The 21,002-nt window shown below is 37.4% G+C and overlaps 1 protein-coding gene across 1 annotated transcript in view; it reads right to left on the bottom strand.

Annotated features, from left to right (window-relative positions):
- Window positions 1-217: 217 nt before the first annotated feature.
- The window catches only part of LOC149799097 (uncharacterized), a 32,430-nt gene continuing 11,645 nt past the window's right edge, over window positions 218-21,002 (bottom strand). The window contains exons 2-4 of the mRNA XM_089958084.1: window positions 17,859-18,064; window positions 17,027-17,144; window positions 218-522 (exon numbers count right to left, since the gene is read on the bottom strand). Coding sequence (XP_089814210.1) covers window positions 446-522; window positions 17,027-17,144; window positions 17,859-18,064 — 401 coding nt within the window. The 3' untranslated portion in view covers window positions 218-445. The remainder of the gene's footprint in view (window positions 523-17,026; window positions 17,145-17,858; window positions 18,065-21,002) is intronic.

Raw genomic sequence — 21,002 nt, 5'->3', positions numbered from 1 at the left:
ATGCACCATTCATGTGTGCTTTGACCGTATATGTAGACAACGATTCAAATATAGTTGTTATTTATTGCTCAAGAATCATTACTTCATTTCTTATATTAGTGAGAATTTCGTTAATCACAGATATATCTAACTCAGCAGTAGAAGATAACACTAAAGTAAAATACTGTTGAAACATCCCCTTCAAAACTGGGAACAGGTGGGGAAAAATGTATATTGCTTTTATTATAACAGACTCATTTATTGAACACTGAGAAAAATGTAAGTTAGAGAAACGAACACTGTATTTACAAATAATGTGAAAATAAAACGGAGCAAATAAGTGAATAATTATGGAATGAATGACAAATTAAATTCATCTGCACCTCCTTCAAAGCAGGAATTCTTGGAATTGGCAAGTGATGAATGGAACTCTTGACTTGACCGTGCATGGATTAACACGTGAAAATCAATGGAGCAAGGACAGGATTATTACTAGGGTCACCAAGTGCAGTAGTGGGGTTAGATCAGCTGCTCCACTTGTCTCTGTTTGGGGAATAAATAAAAAAGTAAGAGTTTTTTTGTGTGTTTTCAATAAGATAAGAGCACTGAATCAATTGTCAAATCTCATTTCATACACTCCAATCATAAACCTAAACGTGACAAAAGTACTAATAAAATCTCTCTCTCTCTCTCTCTCTCAGTATTATAGATTGATTGAAACACCAACCTTTCATGATGCAGTAGTGAAGCATGACAGTACTTCAGATCACATGTTATGGCGAATTCCCATGAGTCATTCATACCTTAGTAATGACATCGTCCTCAGCCAACCCATTCATCCCCCCAAAAAGCTTACACGAGTCATACAAAAAAGTTCCCCATGACATCATTCAAAACAAATTTTTATGACTCGGCATTTTGTTTGTTATTACTGTAAACACGTACAAGTCTCAAACATCCTTTATCTTTTTACATTTATGTCATCCTATGCCCATACTATATTCAATGTCCCAACTCATACTGTTCCCTTCATATATTATTCGTTCAATCACTATTGATTGTAAATTAGAATCCTGTTCCAATTATGCAGAATCTGCTATCAATCATGATTTAACATGGTAGTGTATATCTATAATTTAGATAGATGGGATCAATATACATAATATAAACAGTAATAACATATCAAAATAAGTTGCATAACATGGACACAACACACACATAAAACAACACAAACAATACATGTACGACTAAAGTGGAAAAGCAGTAAATATATATATATATATATATATATATATATATATATATATATATATACTGTAATATGTGCAACACCCATACAACAACATAAAACCACCTGTGTACTAGAAAACACTATGCCACCTATTCACGTCGAAAGAATCAATATTTTAAACAGTCCCTAGGATGCAGCAGCACTCTACTGTCCACAAATAATTTCCATCAATTTAAGATAAGAACATTTCTTCCTTTTAACTGCCGAGTGTTGAAACAATCTTCGATATTCTTTAGTGGCTGCAAGATTTTCAAACACACTGCAGTGGTGGATATACTGGATTTCTGTTTGGCACCATTTTCATCTAGGACTATATTTGATACAAGATTGACCCCATTATCACTGAGGACATCATGGGGAGTTTTTTAGTGAAAACTCCATGCTGAGACGACCTTCTGTTCAGGAGGAATAGGGGTAAGTTTTCAAAAGAGCCACTGTGGAAGCCATGTTGGATGTCCACCCAGGACCATTTTCATTTAGAACCGATTTTCTTTTAGAACCAACCAGACTATGGGATGAATGTATGTGAAGTTTCACAGCAATCATCCAAATAGATAAGGAGTAGCAAAATCAATGAGCTGCTCAGAAAAATGATCATATCCAATATTTTACAGTAAATTTTGCAAGATTGCAGTGCCAACTTGGGAGTAATGGTGCAGAGGTACCAGCAAGGAGGTGATGGTGCAAGCATTTTGTTGATTATCGTGATCTTTCAAGCAAATCAATTTTGAAAGGATGAATCAGCATGTGCTCGCAGGAGTGAAATGTCTAACACTGATAACTTCAAACACATCCCAAAGCAAACTTAAGTCAGTCAAGCAATTGGTCTTTCATATCTCATACTACAACAAAAATACTGATTCAGCATATATGCATGCCTCTGAATGAAGGTAGCCGTGATCATAGGGAGGTATGCTGGGACCATATCCATGGTCGCCAATACATACCATCAAGGGGTTGCACTGCCCCCCCCCCCTCCCCATTTCACCTCTAAACATGATTTGGCCTGTATCTGTAAAACTTAATAGCTGACCACTATATGTCTGCCCCCGCCAATAATTCTGCAGACACCCCTGACTAAATATATATATTTACAAGAAAAATTAGCTGAATTTATACCCACCAGCACACTGTGGTGAGGTTATGAATGCACAAAATGATAAAATATGACTGTGACCCTTGTGACACAGATGTGGAGTTACTGAACAGACATGGAAAGTTACGACGTTTCATGGTTCTATCTCAAACTGATTTACTGTGAAAATGAAGAAAAGAAACTTATCAATGATCTTGACCTTAAAGATGAAATCAGGACTGTCATACTCGAGATGCCATTAAATAAAAAGTTGTCAGTTTACCTTAGTTTACCTCTGAACTTCAAACAGCTTTAAAAGTATAAAACAGAAACAGACATACGGTATGTATCTGTAACCTTGATCTTGAAGATAGGATACCAAAGTGGAATGCAACACATTTATTATTACAGAATATTTTAGTAAAAGTAATAAGATTGAAATTTTCTCTAAATTGTGTTAAAAGTAACTTTTCATTAAATTATATTGAAAGCAATTTTCTACCAAAATATACTGAGATTAATTTCATTTATTTCTGTATTACAACTATATACTAATTTAGAAAAGATTGCGCCATTATGAGCAAAGGCAAAACTCCCTTGCCTTATATATTTCTCTTGTATAGAAAGGTCAGCAAAAATTACACTCGGTAAGTTGCGTAGGTTGTTGAACTAACGATTTCCAAAAATTCCCAATGAAAGAGTAATTAGCTATGCGGCAAAATTGTCTGTCTGATGACGTACATAGACCCAGACATAAGCCGGTAGAAACGAAGCCTCACTTCGGGCAAAATTGTCTAATGACGTAAATAGACCCAGATGGTAGTCGGTAGAAACGATGAAGCCTCGCGTCGGGCAAAACTGTCAGTCTAATGACGTACATAGACCCAGACGGTAGTCGGTAAGAAACGATGAAGCCTCGCTTTGAGATTCTGGCGCAACCCAAGAACTAAGACGTATGACCATATTTGGCTGCGTCCTAAGAAACTGTAAGAAACGAGATTTGCTTGGCAAAATTAATCCGTTTCGTCGGAACTCAAAAAGGCTTGTATCGTTACAAGTAATATACCGTCTGCGTACAATTTTCTCTACATTATAGGGGGTTTTAGTGTTGAGATGTTAAGAGTTTGATCTAACATCGGTAAATTTGCAACATAGGATTACTTTAATATTTCTTTACTATTCTTTAATATAATGTACTGGAAAGTTTAATTGTTTGAAGAACTTATATTTACTTGTAATTATATTATGGATCATAGTAGAAGACGACGTTCGCTACCAACTTCATACTCAGTAATAATTAATTCAGAAATAAAATACTCTTTAAATAATAGAGTTTAATATGTTGTTATTTTAGATTAAATTCAGTAAAATATATTTCTCCTAAATGATTGCGGTATTAGTCTGAAATATTGAAGTTTAGATTCTTTAGCTATCGTGAATTTATTCTATATTTAATTATCTGTATTATATTCTAACAGACAGAAATTATACAACTGTATGATCTTGGTAAGTGAAGGAATATCGTAGTTTTATACGTATCTCTTATATCCATAATTCAAGTTTATGTAGATTGATATTGGAATGTAATTTTATATGTTGAGTATTTCAATAAAATTAGTCCGTTTCGTCGGAACTCAAAGAGACTTCTATCATTACAGCGATTCACCTACCTCATTCCCCAAGATGTAGCCGTATCTACCCCGTCATGAGTAACACATCCTTTAAGAGAGCCTGAACTCTTTCTTCTCTATCCCTCTCACCATAGGCAAGACATTTTTTAACTTACGAGTAATTCCTTCTCATAGCAAGAAATGAGAAGAAGGTTATGATACATACAAGAAAACCTTATCATAACACATCCTACAATGACAATATTGAAGTAAACCAAATGTCTTCAACTTATCTTCTCCTGAATTATAGTGCTGAAGCGAAAATGTCGCAGAAACTTATAGTAATGGATACTGACCTTCATTTTGAATAAAAGCTATGTAATACAGCATGCGACACCTGGTGATAACGAATATCAAATTTGTCAAATTTCAGTTTTAAAGCTGAAAGGGCTCAAATGTTACAGATAACAAAGGTAAATTGTGATGGCAAAATTAAAATACTGAAATGTGACCTTGACCTTGAAGATACAACACCTAATGTGGTACACAATAAACGTTCTAATGTTGATGTAAAAGTAAACAATGTTTAATCCCTCAACTTTTAATGTTTCTAAAAGTATAGCCTTAAAAATGGGATGAAAGACAGAAAATTCAGACTAGATCTTTATGAAAATCGCACCCCCCACCAATGTTATATCAAGTGTTGCACAAATAGGATACCAAAAGCAGGGGAAACAGTGTCCCCATCCTCCCAAATTTGGAGGACATGCACCATTTTAGAGGGACAAATGACAATAATGACAGTAACAGTAATGTACCATAATTGTATGGTCTGCAGTGCACAATCATACATTTTCCTTACAATTACATTAGTGCAAAAAAAAAAAAAAAAAAAAAAAAAGTTTCATCATGAGCTCAAGTCATTCACGAAAACATCTGGTTAACCTGAAATAAGCTGCACCGTTATAGATCTTACTCTCGCGTTATAGAACTTACTCTCGCGTTAAACTTGAGTGAACATTCTTTATCTACCAGCATTTATTATAATAAAATACCTGCTTTTGAATTTTCCTTCCAAAGAAACAAATAATTACTTCCAAAACAAACTGTATTTGCATAAATTTAATCACTTCTGCCAACCTCAAAATAAATTAATTCTTCCTCGTTTTCCGTGCGACTTTAACCTTGGAAATATGCTGCACAAACGGCCGGAAAACACTTTTGAATGCAATTCGGCTGACTATCAAACTGAACGTTTTCATTACCAGATGCATTTTTTAAAAAAATTCTTCTTAACAGTTTTATCGCCATTTGCGACTTTGGCCATTGCTAGCATAGACCGAGACCTAGAAGGACATCCACTACTGAAAAGTTGCAGGTGTATTTTTCGAGGACTCGAGAAAAAAAAAATACTTGCGGGAAACGCACACTATATGTGGAACACTATATGCAACATACGTTTCTAATAATACTTTCATTCATTGGCTTTAAACAGCTCCAAAGCTATAGAGAAAATGGTCCTGTGTGATGGAAAACATAACATTAGGTCGTGCCTTTGAAGATGGCAACACCAATGTGGTACGAGACACATCTTCTAATGATGATGTAATAGTCTACAAAGTTTCATCCCTTATTATCTCAAATGGCTTGAAAAATGTGGAGTGAAATGAAAGTTTGACGGAAAACTTTAAACACAGAGCTATTTGAAGATAAGACCCCCCTCCCCCAGTATAGCAAACCTTTCATCCTTTACTCGCGGATGGGCATTAAGGTACATAGCAGAAACGACCCTGCAACGGACGGACAGACGATGAAATAACGAACGAAGATGCTGACGGAAATTCGGACTGCATGTCCCCTGCTTTTCGCCAAAGGCAGGGGAACACAAATGACGCAGAATTAAAAATCATGAAAGTCTTATCACTTCGAACGGAAATTGATTAAGAAAAATATTGCATAGACAGAACATACTGGTTTGAAAACAAAAAATATTCAAAGTATCCGAATTATCTTCGCCCAGAATGTAGCAAAACTGTTTATTTAGTCATGTGTATATAGGGTTACATGCTGCGCAGAATGCAAAAGAAACTATACAAATGTGATTGATTTGCTAAAAGTAGTCAACTTGGATCCAAGATTACTCAACCTTCGTTCAGCATTAGGTTGAGAATAGATACGGTGCCATTCACGTCAATGTCGTGCATGATGTATACACATTATGCCCACGTCGAAAGACACGACTCTATCGTTTTTGTTTATTTACTCCATTGTCTTTACTACTTCTGAGCATGGCAATCAAGAGGCTTCATTAATATTTCATTAATTTTAAGTAACAAGCCGGAACTGACCATCCATGCTTTTTTCAAGAATCCCCTTTCCATTACCCTATTCTCTTTCTCTGTCTATGCCCTTACATGGATGTCAAAACTGCACTCATACCAAATGCATCTAATATCATGTCTCATGTGATCGGTATTCGAGGTCATTACTTAGAATAATGTCCTCAACGGTCCCTTGTTAAAAAGTTCGGAACTCAGTATCGCTTATAGTCCATCTAGAATCATGGTTCTAAATATTTATATTTCGTTTATGTTATGATCTTAATTTATAAATTTGAACAAACGTGCCTGCACTAAAAAAGTAAACTTTAAAGTATCGCATTAAGTAATTGATTATGCAGACCCACGCATACGAGAAACTGTATCAGGGTAGAATATCGCCGAGAAGATTCTGCAATTTGTGTGCACTTAACTGTGGACAACTTATTTCGACTTGATATCCGAATAAACGTTTATCAGCAATTAATCCTGAACAATTACACCCCGATTTACACTAGTATTCGAGAATAGAGATGAAATCATTACTGGTAAAAATTAAAAAATTCTTCGTTTAACCGCGTTTCACAGGTGGGTGGCCAGACTTTAAGACTTTCCCCTTTTATCAGACAAATACACGCAATATATGTGTACATTCATATACATCCAGTTGCCTGAAATGAGTATTCACAAACATGACTGCATCAGTTAGTGGGACTGATTTACTCAAGTGAATGATCGTATTCAACATTATGCTGTCTTCAATAAGCGCAGCGAAAACGTCCGTGCAACACATACATGTATATAAGAGATAAGGATTGGAGTATGATTACGCCAATGACTGAAACACGTCACAATCGCATAGTGTATGTATGTGTGTGCGTGTGTGCGCGTGTCTGTATGCATGCATGTATCAACACATAAATATAAATAATAATGCAGTTCTCACTTTTTTAAACATCTTTGTTTCAATTTGTATTAGTGATTGAGACAAAAACAGATTCAAAACAGAAAAGACGGTTTCAACGGGTGGCCGAGTGATGTAAAGCGCTCGCCTTTACCGATCACTGCCATCTCACCTCTGTCCAAGTTGGTTCGAATCTCGGGCTCGGCCAATGGGTACGTTCGAAAGGTTGCCAGCAGCTTCCCATGGATCAGTGATTCTTCCCAGGGTTTTCCCGTATTCTTCATTCACCAGTTATACTGGCCCTCATGTATAGCCGATCATGTGCCGAAAATGGCGTTTAACCACAACAACATTACTCAATCTTTGATGGAACAATATTACTAAGAGCTTTGGCAATATTATTTTCTTATTCCTCCTCTTCAGTGGCTTCAATGCTCTTTTCTACATCGTCTTTTAAATCGTCTCTTATCTTGACTTCTCTTTAATCACGATTTTTCGCATCGTTTTATTTTCAGCCTGAAGGCCGTGCGAAGGGCATTTCCAAGCCTAGTAACCCTTCCATTTGCAAATGGCTTACCGTGACTCTGTCTCAAAACAGTATGCTTTTTTAGGTCTAATATACCGATTAAGACGGTCTTAAATGTCTGTGAGACGACTTTCCTGAGCCATATTTTGGTGTGGCCCTCTTGCTTGTCTTCGTCTCTCTTGCTGTACAGTATGTCGTCTTGTTTTGGTTTGTGTGGATCACTGGAATGATATAGGAATGCTAAAATTCTATTTGCTTCTCGGTAAGTTCCATTTTTGTTTGTTTGTTGGGTTTTTATTGTGGCCTCTTTTCGGCTGGCCAGTGTTCGTTGTCTTCGTTCGATCTACGTTTCCACCCGAAAAAATACACATCAACGTACGCAAAAACTAACGTCGTCTCGATCGTGATCCTTTCTCACGTGACGTTCGATGTGGTCCAATGAGGCGTGTAATGTATCTCAGTTTTAAAATCATCGATGTCTGCGAAATCTGTACGATTCGGAACTTTATTCCGTCTCAATGTCTCACAGAATTTCCTTCATGGAATCTATGCATATTTTTCTTCTAACGGTACACGCTTCCGGGTCGATTGGATTATTGTACAAGTCGAGGCACTGCGAGTCGAGCGCACTGTTTTGCAAAGCTTTGCCTTAAGCAAGTTTTATGTCTGATGGATGACCGAGGGATTACGACTGAAATCCTTGGTGAACAAATTGGCGATATTTGAGTCAACCATTGACAACATGCCAAACTTCGCAGAGTCCAGTGGTTTAAAAAAAAAATAATAAACATTACTTCCTTTGAGACGTTATGTGATCGCGGACAACAAGCAATCTGAGGCGACCGCAGAATTATTTTCCGGGTGGCAGGGGGAGAACAAACATGAAGTGGTCAGCTATTAAGTTTTACTAGTGTAGGCCAAAACCTGTTTCGAGACGAAATCCAGGGCCCATATGTGCGGGCGGCTATGCCTGCAATTTTTACTGACCTCTGAAACTGATGAGCCTGACAAAGTGCAAATGCTATGCATCTCTGAAACATGATTTGACAACAGTAGTGCTCCAATTACCATGGGCAGTATTACGTTTTGCAAACACTCATGTTAAACGCACTTTTTCCAAGAATTTTACTTATTTCAAATTATAACTAAGACACATATTTGACTGACTTCAGCAACTCATCACAGCAAAATACGTAAAGGTTCAAGTGTCCGGAACCATTTTGTTAGACAAACATACATACGTATCCGTCAAGCTGGTCAGTATAAGGATAATATCCCAAACCGGATACTAAAGCTCCATATCGCAGAGCTGCTTACTTAGCGGCGATGGTGCAAGGGGGGGGGGGGGCATCTTGCATCAAGCCACCCAAAATTGAGATTGCTGCTGTCGATGTCAAGGAAATGGTCTTCCACTTCAAGCAATATGCCTATTACGAAGTCAACTCGAGGTAAAGTAGGGTTGGTTTCCTCCTAGAGTGGTCGACACTGACTGTAGCGCCACACAAATCTTGCAGGCAGGGGTCGAATCGACAGCGCGGTTCGGTAGCATCTTGCCCTAAAACGTGTTGCCACTGAATCAGATACCACTGACAAACGGGTGTACAAATTTAAAAACGCCGCTGTTTTATGAAACTGAGTTACACTTTCACCACCCACATTTGGTATTGAATGATCACCCGTATCATCTATACGTCTCATGCTTTGATTCAAATTATCCTTCCTGGAAAAGAGTGACGAGAAGACGTGTTCCCTTCGTAACGGTCGCTGGTCAAATTACTTCACAAGTAATATCCAGGAAAACAGCAGTTAACTTTATATTGGAATTGTTAAGTTTGTAAATTTATATATTTATATTATACTCCTTTATGAGGATTCTTACGCAGCAAATTATAAAATGGTTTTGCATGTATTTTCGAGACTGTCCAATTACATTTACCTCTAAAAGTGCTGTATTGCAAAGCGGAAAATATTTAAGTAAACCATAACAAAATTACCGCAGCTATTATGGGCATTGTTGAATAACGGGGTCAATCACGCAAGTCAACCAAAAAGTATTTCCTTTCAGAAGAAAACATAAGTACACATTTCAATATACAGACTCCAGTTCGCGTTTGGAGACAACAGTTTCTGCTCTCCTGTTTGATAACAAACAGGGTTACCGAAGTACGGGTTCCACGGTCAGACTTCAGGTACGAATGCCTTAATCGTGTTTAGTCACTATTTTAAGTCCTCGAAAGTTAACAATATTCCTTTTCTAGTAAGCCAGACATCTCAAGCATTTTCTGGGAGCTAACATTTTCTTATGTCCAACGTGATGTTGCGTACGATGATGTATCAATTGTTTCCGATGTGTCGTCGATGGAAAACTTAATCGTTCTTTTTTTTTTCTTCTTTCAATTTATGAAAGTGGATTTCTGTGTCCGGTATAATTGAGTAAAATTCTTTACATCTTTGTAAAGTCAGAGCTATTTCTTTAGACAACGGTATGGTTTCATAATCGACGTGGGTTAAGTGACGCAACGCAATACAAGTTAACCGTGATGTCAGACAGGTGGCTTTCTTTATCGAGGTGGCAAAATTATCAAGGGTTTCGACTTTTAAGGGTTTTGTTTTTCCACCCGTATGTCTGTTCCATTCGCGACTCCTTCCTGTTTCGAGCATAACAATTTATATTGGATATAAAAGCAGCAACTATTAGAAACCTTAATCATTGAAACCATGATTTATACAGCCCCTTCCAAGTTAAGCCTGTTATACCAACCATCAGTGACTCGTGTACTACTAACTCACAACCAATCTTATTCCTAACATGCTATAACCAGGGTTGCATCTTGAGCGCGGGATCGCAGGTTTCCCGCAATTTTTGTAGTGTTCCCAAATATTTACCCTCTACCCCCTGGGCGCAATTTTTCGAGACAAAAAATTCGAAAAATACGTTTACAACGTTTCTTTTGTGGATGTCCATTAATGTCTATGTTGGCTCTAACAATGGCAGAAGTCACTAAAGACGATTAAAACTGATGGCAATAAATAATTTTAAAACAAAATATCTGGCATTTTAAAACTATGATTCTGGCATTTCAAAACAATATATCTGGAATTTTAAAACAATATATCTGGCATTTAAAAACAATATATCTGGCATTTTAAAACAATGATTCTGGCATTTCAAAACAATATATCTGGCATTTTAAAACAATATATCTGGCATTTCAAAACTATGATTCTGGCATTTCAAAACAACATATCTGGAATTTTAAAACAATATATCTGGCATTTAAAAACAATATATCTGGCATTTTAAAACTAAATATGGCAATCAAAATGTTCAGGGTTTATGGCAATCGGCTTAGTATCAATGTAAAAGACTTTGACAGCAGTTAGTATTTTGGAGTTACACTCACACCTATGAGAAGAAAATTTGGTTTACTTACAGGCTGAATTAATGCCAAAAGCGACTATATTTATGCTCATACACAATGACATTTAATTAAGTACATGTATTTAGTAATTTGAAAAGAAATGTAATTAAAAGGGGGTGCATTTCGTATGGAAATAATGGTAGATAATGAGTAAACACTCACGTTACATCTAATCAATATCAGGAATGGAATATTCCATGGTAAAAAAATCAACTAAACCAGATATTCAAATATGTTAATGTTTTCAAAAATAACCCAAGCACATTACATTATTGCAGTGATGTAAGTTTTCAAGGAAAATACAACAGTGCAATGCAAACGACAAAGTTTCTGTGGAAAAACTATCGAAGCAAACAAGATCATCTCCATTTTTAGCACTACCAGTGCATTATGCACTTAAAGTTTCTTTGTCCCTTTACAATGTCCCCGGATCTGGAAGGTGCGGGAGACAATGTTCCCTGCCCTTGGGATCCAAGATGCAGCACAGCCTAACGTAAATGCGAGTCATGAACAAATCTGGTATGATGTTACATGTGAGTGATGTCATTGGGGACGAGAAATGTCATCTCCAAGAGGATGGCATTAAAGTAGTACGAGTCATCGAAACATACACAGACACGTGACCGAGTTTGACGTCATGATGCACAATGCTGTGCAGTCTGCAGCCTTCAAAGGCTGGTGGGCTGATCATATTATACTTTCTAATTATTCTTCTATTTATATTTCCATATCTCTTTCTCTCCCTCTCACACATACACACACACACTCACTCACACCCCTTTGTGGCTTACAATGAAAATCTCAAGTACTCATGTTTTTCAAGGCTGTGATACATTCAAATGTAATGAAAATATCACCATATAAAAGTCAAACACCTACCTTTTCCCGATACACATTGCCCACCGACCAATACAATCAATGGGAAAGGTGAGACATTGCATAATTTCAAACATACACCCATCACGAAACTGTATACATTAACATTTTCAACCATTTTCCTCAATGTTTCAATATTTACTCAAAATCAGTACTATTTCATATAGGATATTAATATTCCATACAAATACGACTTCTTTGGTGGTAGATTAATTAATAACACATCAGTACATGAACACAACAGTACGGATATAATACAACCAAGACCTTAAGTTACTTATTAATGAATGGTAGCCTCTTTATTATGCTCTTTTCAGTTTGTTATCCAGATACATGCAATAATTAAACCACAAAATATGAGGCGTAAGCATGGCAATAACATTTGAAACGTCTCTTCCATCATCAAATGAGTATATTGACGCACTTATTCTAACAAGTGACTGTTTCGACTGTATTAATAAGAATCGTTTTCAATATATACTACTCCCTTTAGCGCAAAACAATCATTTTAACCGCAAGTGAAAGCATTTAGCTTCTTCGAGTAAAATATATTTCTTCATAAAGTTAAAAGTTATCTGCCCACCTAGGTGGCACTTAGAGTGATCGTTCCTTGATACAGGGATTGACACCAAATCCTGTAAATACTTCAGTTACAGCTGGAGTGGAAGGCAAGCCCTTTATACGGATGCAACAGTGGGTAGGATGGGAGGTGTATTTGTATTATGATCAGGTAAGTGTTATTGGAGAAACATTTTACCAGAAAAAAATTGGTTTCTTCAAATACATTACCCGATCATAATACCTTAGGACAATAGGTAAGAGGTGGAGGGGATGAATCCTCGTACCCCAAAGAGACCATCTTCAGTCTCCTATGTTATGTGAGGCAGCTTCTATATAACCTAACTGGAGACTATATTCCATATTTGGGGGGAAGGCGTCAAAAAAGGAAAGGTACTCCCTCTGAAAATTCCAGGCGAAGTTGTGGGGACGAATTTTTATGAAGCTGTCGAACCACAAAGGCTGGTAACATGTTGTGCCGCGGCTACATTTGCCACCAGATGAGTTGAGCCGCTAAGAATGAAAGATATATTAAATAAAAGCTAAAGAAGTGGACTCGGATCTTTATTCCAGGCATTGATAATGACAGATGAGTTTCGCTTAAATGCAATGCTTAAGGCGACTGTCCTTATTCCTGATCCAAGATGCGAGTCAGTTTCATTTGGAATCGGGTCATTTCTCGATATGTAGAAAAATAACCCCGTTTTTGGAGGACGAAGGTGATGTTGCTATGTAATCCTTTCTGTAAGTAGGGGTGAGAAGAGGCATGATCTCCTTCTACGCAAAGGCTCGGTCCTTCTTAAGTACCACTTCAGAGCTCACACTGGGTCCTGTTGACGACACTGAAATTAAGTTTCCAGAGTAGAGAGGAATTTCATTACAAAAGTCTGATTTCCCATACAGGGAAGCCTTTACTTGGCAATGAAAGCAGTGGATATGATTTAGTGATACTGACCCATCTTGTCAACACTGCATGTAAGTCTGGTCCACTGACAGAGCATGTATTTCGCTGATTTTGCCTGCCGTTCACTAATGCGGTGAGAAAGTATGTCTTATATGAGGCGAACCAATGAGGCTTTTGAGAGTGGTTGAAAGGTGTCTTGTTCAACCAGGTTAGTACCCATGATAGAGTCGACTTCAGTCAAAACGCCAATGTCTCTGGACGTGTGTAATTAAAATTGGACAGAAGATCGGCTAGATCTTGGTTTTGACCGATATCCTCTCTTTCACGATGATGCAATGTACCAGTAATTGTCGAACGATAACCTTTGATTGCGACTGGTGCTGTTTGTCGTCAAAGGGCCATTTTAGGAAGATAGCTATCTGAGGTATTGATGCATGCAATAGTATAATGTTTTTTTGGGCACTCCACTGTGTGAAGACCAATTCACCTTCGTAGGCCTTTAAGTGTGGGGTAATCTCACTTGAGCGATTTCTCCACCGCTGGTTTTGAAAACTGTTTGATCTTGATGGCTTGTTTAATATGCAGAAAATCCCGAACAAGAGCTCAAAGGTCTCTGGGGGCTTGGCTCCACCTGACTATTTGAGATAAGTCAAGTCACCACAGTGGTGACCGATAGAAAGAGAACTACATTCCCAAACAGATCATCCTGCCACCTATGAAAAGCTTTCGAAATGGCTTTTATCTTGAGAATGCTGATATGTAAATGCTGATATGTAAATGCTGATATGTAAATGCCGATCCTAAGAGGGTCACACTCCACTATCTTCCCAGAATATGGAAGGGTGTATGCCCCCAGCCCTCAACTCATCTGTACAGATTGTGATTTCCGAAGGCTGTACTGCAGAGGTATACACAACATGGGCCAAGTGAGGTTGCCCCAGCTTCGGAGATGGAATCTCATATTTGTGTAGATTGTGAGAAGTTGGTCCGATGCGCAAAGTCTCTGCCTCCATTTGGACAACAAAATCATTTGTAATGGGCACATATCAATAGGCGACTTATGATTATGAGGTCTGCTGCAGCTTCAAGCGAACCCAGTAGGCAAAGGAATTTTCTAGTGGGTAGATCGTCTCATATATGCAGCAAAAAGCCACTACTGTACTTATTTTTAATGATCGTTCCTGATTATGACATACTGTTTAATCTATACACAGATGAACAAAATGTGTGTGTGTGTGTGTGTGTGTGTGATTTGGATTTTTAGCGTAGCTTTAACAATTTTTCAGTCACACAGCTACGATGTCTGCAGTGTGACAGTTTATAGTGATGTCTAGCACTGGGGCATCATGCCGCAGACACGTAGCATAATGTTCCACCCAGTCACATTATCCTGACACCAGGCCGACCAATCCTAACACTAACCTCTTAATGCTGAGCGCCAAGCGAGGTAGCTCTTAGTACCATTTTTGTAAGTCTTTTGTATGACTCGGCCGGGGATCGAACCCACGACCTCCCGCATCAGAGGCGGACACTAACCACTGGGCCACCGGAGCGGTCTGAACAAAATGTTGAGAAGGAGAGAAACGAGGGATATCATGTCATGCTCCAAGATATAATTCACTCATGATTTTTGTAGAATGTAGTCCAGGTAGTTGATGCCTCCAAGGAAGTGGTCCGGACATGGGCCATCAACTGAGTGAAACCCCAGGGATTGATGCACAGTCCAAATGGAGTGCGGTGAACTGGTAAATGATACCTTTGTAGACGAATCACAAGCACTTCCCCGAAGCCGTGTAATTGGGGACATTTACATACGCATCTTCGCACTGACTGCATAGTCTCTCGCCTCGAAGACATTTAGAACCCATCGTGATATTTTCATCGTGCATCAAGAGGCACGAATGAACTGAGTGCTCTTAGGTCAATGAAAGCGTGAAAAGTGCTGCGTTTGTAGCCGAAGGAACCTTTGACAAAGGTGGAAATGCGCTGAAAGCGATACAGAGTCGTTCGGAAACCATTTATTTGATCCAGATGTTGTTGTGGCATATCTTGTCCCATTCTGTAGCGATGAGCCTTTCCCCATACTGGGATCTGTGATGATGGAGGAGTGAAAATGGTTCATTTTGAGATTGGGAGGCTATCGTGGAGAGAAATGCTGGTGAAAATGATCATGCTATCTCAGCCTCTGAGATAGCATGTAATGATATGTAGTGCTCTGTACCTCCACCTTTCTTAAGACCATCATAACGCTTGCAACTTTTATCATCTGACCTCTTAAATGATCAGGTTGACGAAATCCGAAAACAAGCCAGCCACCAAGGCGACCGATTTTCCACCCTCACAGTCTCGGCTACAATGGAGAAATTTTCAAGACAGTAAAAATATCGCAAGGATGCCCATAGGAATCAAACCACTGTGAAGCAGTCCTACTCAATCTATAACCGTCAAGAACCACATTTCTCCCTGTAAAAAGTATTGCCTATACAAGTAAAAGCACCGAAATGTCACTTATAGCAACAATCAAGAAGACACGATGACTAAACTATGCATAATTGTTGTTGTTGTTGTTGTAGGGTTTAACAGCAAATTTTCAGCACAATATAGACTATACATGGCAGCCAGTATAAATGGCGGAGGAAAAACCCGGAAAAATCCCAGAAAGAACCACGGACCCACGAGAAGCTACTGGCAACTATGCATAGAAAACTTACCTGAATGTAACATACCATGGAGGAAGCTATACAACAATATAACCGAGTTTTCTACAGTACACGTCGCACATACACATAAAACTACACTGAAGGGTCATCATTGATAATTACAAAGTGGACGTTACAATATAAATTGTAAGAATGTTAACAATAAGGCCAAATGACAGCTTATACAGGTAGTCAGTAGCGCGTCACATATATGACTAGGAATATACAAAACTTACCTGTATGTATCTGACCGTAGTGGAAATTATACAGCAGTATTATACGAGGTTTCTAGATCACACACTAGACCTGCATCTTTCTAAATACAGCAATAGCAATGTGAGGGATGCAATCGTGACCTGTGCGGGTACGTAATAAGGGTGCCTAAGTGTGCAAGGACAGCGGTGTAATGACAATGATAAGCCAGAAACTTTTGTCGTCGAGGAAACAAATAGAAAAGTTGTAAATTATATTCTAGATGGAGTATACCTCCCTTCGAAGATGACACTATTCCAACTTGCTTAAGGTAGAAAACTTCCAAATTACCTGTATGTTTATTGCGGGACCACTATCTGTAATGAGCATGCTACTCAGCACAAGTGGAAGTAGCAACTTAAGTATTCGCGGGACTTGGAACCAAACCTTGTATCAAGAGCGATCACTCTAACTGCCTCCAAGGTTGGCAGATAACTTTTAAGCCTTTTAGCTATAAATGTTTAACCTTGGAGAGCTTGATTTGCGAGGTATGAGTAGTCCTCCTATGGTTTTATGATCGGGTAATGTATTTGAAGAAGAACGTAAGAAAAACCATTCAAGAAAAAATGTATAAATATTTTCGACCTTTTAATAGCTCATCTCTTTGCTCACCTTTCCTGTAAACCATAACTGTCTGGTTTTGATTGGCCACAGAAATCACGTACTGTCTGAAGTGGTGATAATTTACGTCATATATCACTAAGGTACTGGTAATGGTTTCATTTGGTTTCTGAGAGGAGAGAAAGAGATAATGTCAAAATACTTCCACTATGTACCTTTTACATGGGAGGTTGTCATTAGTTTTTTTAATTGATAATAATAGTACGAAGCAACATATATAAGACCTTCTCCTAGTCTACAAAAATAATTAATACTAATATCGTTTTCAGTGACGTATCTCTGCTTATTCACAGTTCTTATAAATCAGCTTCTTTAAAGATTCAAAATTATAAAAACTTTATGTATATTTATGATCACTGAGGCTTAAAAAATCGTCCGCTACTAAAAACCTTGCTGGACTGGTCTAATGACGCTGAACTACTAACTTCATTTTGATACTGACCTCCCCGGATGGGCCTATTTATGCTGAACTATTAACTTCACTTTAAAAACAAACAAACAACAAAACATTTTTTAGTAATAGCCTAACACCGGGAATCAGTTGTTCTTGAAAACAGAATACAAAAACAGAAGACAAGCGACCCCATTATTGTGTTGGAAAGATTATAATAAGGTTCACCTTTTGGAATTTCCTCGATTAATCCACTGAACGGTTTAAACATTGTTTTAAAAATCCAAAGAGAAAAAAAATACTTTGGCGTTGATGAAAGAATGTCAGCAGTGCTCAGTCTAAGTGACAAAATCTGAAAGATTCGACGAAGATAAGGTACAAAAACCAAACAATTCTTTTTCTTTCCTGCTTTAAATATAAAATGTTACATACACTGCACTTAGCTTCCATGATGCCATATACATCGTCTTTAATCTTCCCTACATTCGTGATATTGAGATTCTGGATAAACCACGTGACACTGCTACAGCTGACAGTGTCAGTGCTGTTAATTCGGCAAACCAAATCGACGTACTTGTATCCAACATCTGCTGTGATGTTAAAACCATGTCCATCATCACAAACTATGTTTGTTACGGCTGAAATAGAAATGTTTAAATTTGAAAAGCACAATAAACATAACAAAATAAGAGCTAAATTCAGCTCGACAACTTTAGCTTTTCAACATGCTGATGCAGTTATGACCGTATACTGACTTTTAAATTAACACGAGTACTTGTACAATGTTTCCCAAATCACAAGAGTTTCCAGGAAGTAAGTGTAACCTTTCCAATGTTTAATCCCGACTTGGTTTCAAAATGTTGAGAATGAACCATTTACAATACATAAAGGCATTTTACCTTTCTAATGTTTTTGCTATCCTTAAAAAAGAGACAAACAATTTTGAGAAATGGGATCCTCAGTCGGTAGTGTCCGACACTTTAGCTGGTGGGTTTAGAGTTCAAACCTCAGTGCCGATCGACTGAAGGAAGGTACTTTTCAACACCTCAGCTTCTAGGGTCTGTTCTTCGTGGTCAAGAAATGTGATATAAGTTATTGTTACTTAAATACTGACATAAAACATTCAGTAATAGTTACCGTACAAATTACCATTATTTGCATGATAAAATCTGCATTGTAATCCCGATGCCATAGAAAATGGCACATTATAGTTCAATCTATGGTTATAACTGCTACTTTCGACAATGATACATTTTTATTCAATGTATGGCTATAGCTGTAAGTGAAACCTTTGAAATGATACATTTTAGTTCAATCTAAGTTCTACCTTCAAAAATGGTAAATTTTAGTTCAATCTACAACTATAAACTGATATCTTCAAAAATGGTACACTTTTTGTTCAATCTATAACTGTAACTGATACGTTCAAAAAATGGTACATTTTTGTTCAGTCTATAGCTATAACTGATGCTTTCAAAAATGGTATGTTTTATTTCAATCCTTGCTATAACTGATACCTTCGAAAATAGTACATTTTATTTCAATCTATAGCTATAAATGATACCTTCAAAAATTATACATTTTTAGTTCAATCTATAACCGATACCTTCGAAAATGATACATTTTAGTTAGTTCAATCTAAAAGTGATACCTTCGAAAATGATAGATTTTAGTTCAATCTAAAAGTGATACCTTCGAAAATGATAGATTTTAGTTCAATCTATAACTGATACCTTCGAAAATGAAAACCCAATATTGACATGACTTTCCATCTGAGCTGATAAATATCTTCAAGATAGGCGGCCATATTCGGCATCAAATCGACACAATCTGTATACAAGTCCGACCAGAAACCCTAATAAGAAGTCTTCCTGTGAAAACAGGAACTCATTTTATAGGCAGACTGATACAATAAATACTGTTGGGGTGTGTTTCATAAAAGAAAGGTTCGATCCGATAGCCTTCTTAGAGTAACATCTTTAAACAAGATTTCAGCAACTGATTTAACCAATTATGGTCTTGTTTATTTATCTTATGATTTCTGCATTCAAAGGTTGTTGTTGTTGTTGTTGTTGTGGGGTTTAACGCCATTTTTCAGCACGATAGACTATACATGGCGGCCAGTATTAATGGTGGAGGAAGAACCCGGAAAACCCCGGAAAGAACCACCGACCCACGAGAAGCTACTGGCAGCATTCAAAGGTAAAGTATGTGACACTGACAAGACTGCAGTGTACCAACAAGACTCAATGAGAAATGTATAGTGAAAACCCCATGTCAGTGTCTTTTCTTTTAGAAGGAGTAATGACAAAGCAGACTTTCAAGATGGCTCCAATGATGTACATATTTATAGTCCGCTCGGCACTATTTTCACTTTGGCCCAACTTGATATTATCTTTCCGGGTAAAATTCCATGCCATGGCGACCATCGTGGCAGTCACATCGACACCATTTTCGTTTTGAACCTATTAGACTGACATAAGAACAAGTCTTCTGATAAAGACCCAATATCGATACGACTTTTGAGATAAGACGAGTAGCGATTACAAGATTTTAAAATAGTCGCTATGACGACCATATTGGACGGCGGATCGATACAATTTTCATTTAACAACAAGATGACATCATACGAAACATTTCGGATTGATATGACTCTCTATTCAGTAGTAGCAGTAGTAACAGGCTTCACGATGGCTACCGTGGTACCATATTTAACACTGGATTGGAAAAAATTTCATTTAGAGCAAGCTAGACCATTGAATTCGTCGGAGTACGGTTACCAGGAGTTTCTTTCCAGCAGGGATATATTTTCTTCAACGGGATATAATGAATATAATAGTTTTTTCTTCATCTATAAATCAGAGGAAGAATTGTTCAAGGTATTTGTGGGCCAGAATTGTTTCCACCACACCTCCCCCCCACCTCCTTTCTCAGTAAAAATCCCAATTTGATATGACCATCAGGAGAAGCAGCAATAACAAGATTTTCAAGATGGCCGCAGTGGCGGCCACATTCAATGTTCGAGTGTAACCTGTTACGACTCTATGGTCTTAAACTAAGCAACAGAAATGAGCAAACAACACGTTTTTGTAAACTTCAACAAATAATTTATTTCCCAAGACTACAAAAGTATAACTTTAGAAAGAAATGACATTACAGTATTGTAAATTAAATCGCAAATTGTCATAAAAAGTCAAAATGTATGACGTTCCAAATGAATTCCAGTGCTATTACACATAAATTCCAATACTGAATGTTTTGATGTGCCTGTAGTCTCGAACGTGCAAATGTGTCAATGGCCTTGAATGCGGCGATGTGATAAAAGTCGTTTGATTTATCACAATAATATAAAATTTCCTTGTCTGAATTCATTTTATTTTTAAAATAATGTTTTAGTCCAATAATATAATTAAGCACTTTGTAATTCCAATGAATAATAATGTCAATAAAAGCATTCGTCCAAATTAAAATTTAACAAACAATAAACTGATTCTTCTTCAGATATTAAGGCAAGAATGGGTGACTGAATAAATAAACAAGATTCATATGAAAAAAAGTCAGGATGTATGCCAGTTT

This window comes from Sinohyriopsis cumingii, chromosome 5 (genome assembly GCF_028554795.1).
Source record: "Sinohyriopsis cumingii isolate HCF-2022 chromosome 5, ASM2855479v2, whole genome shotgun sequence".
NCBI classification, from domain to species: domain Eukaryota; kingdom Metazoa; phylum Mollusca; class Bivalvia; order Unionida; family Unionidae; genus Sinohyriopsis; species Sinohyriopsis cumingii.
The sequence above is the reverse complement of the archived record's forward strand: the minus strand, read 5'-3'. Positions and strand labels throughout refer to the sequence as shown.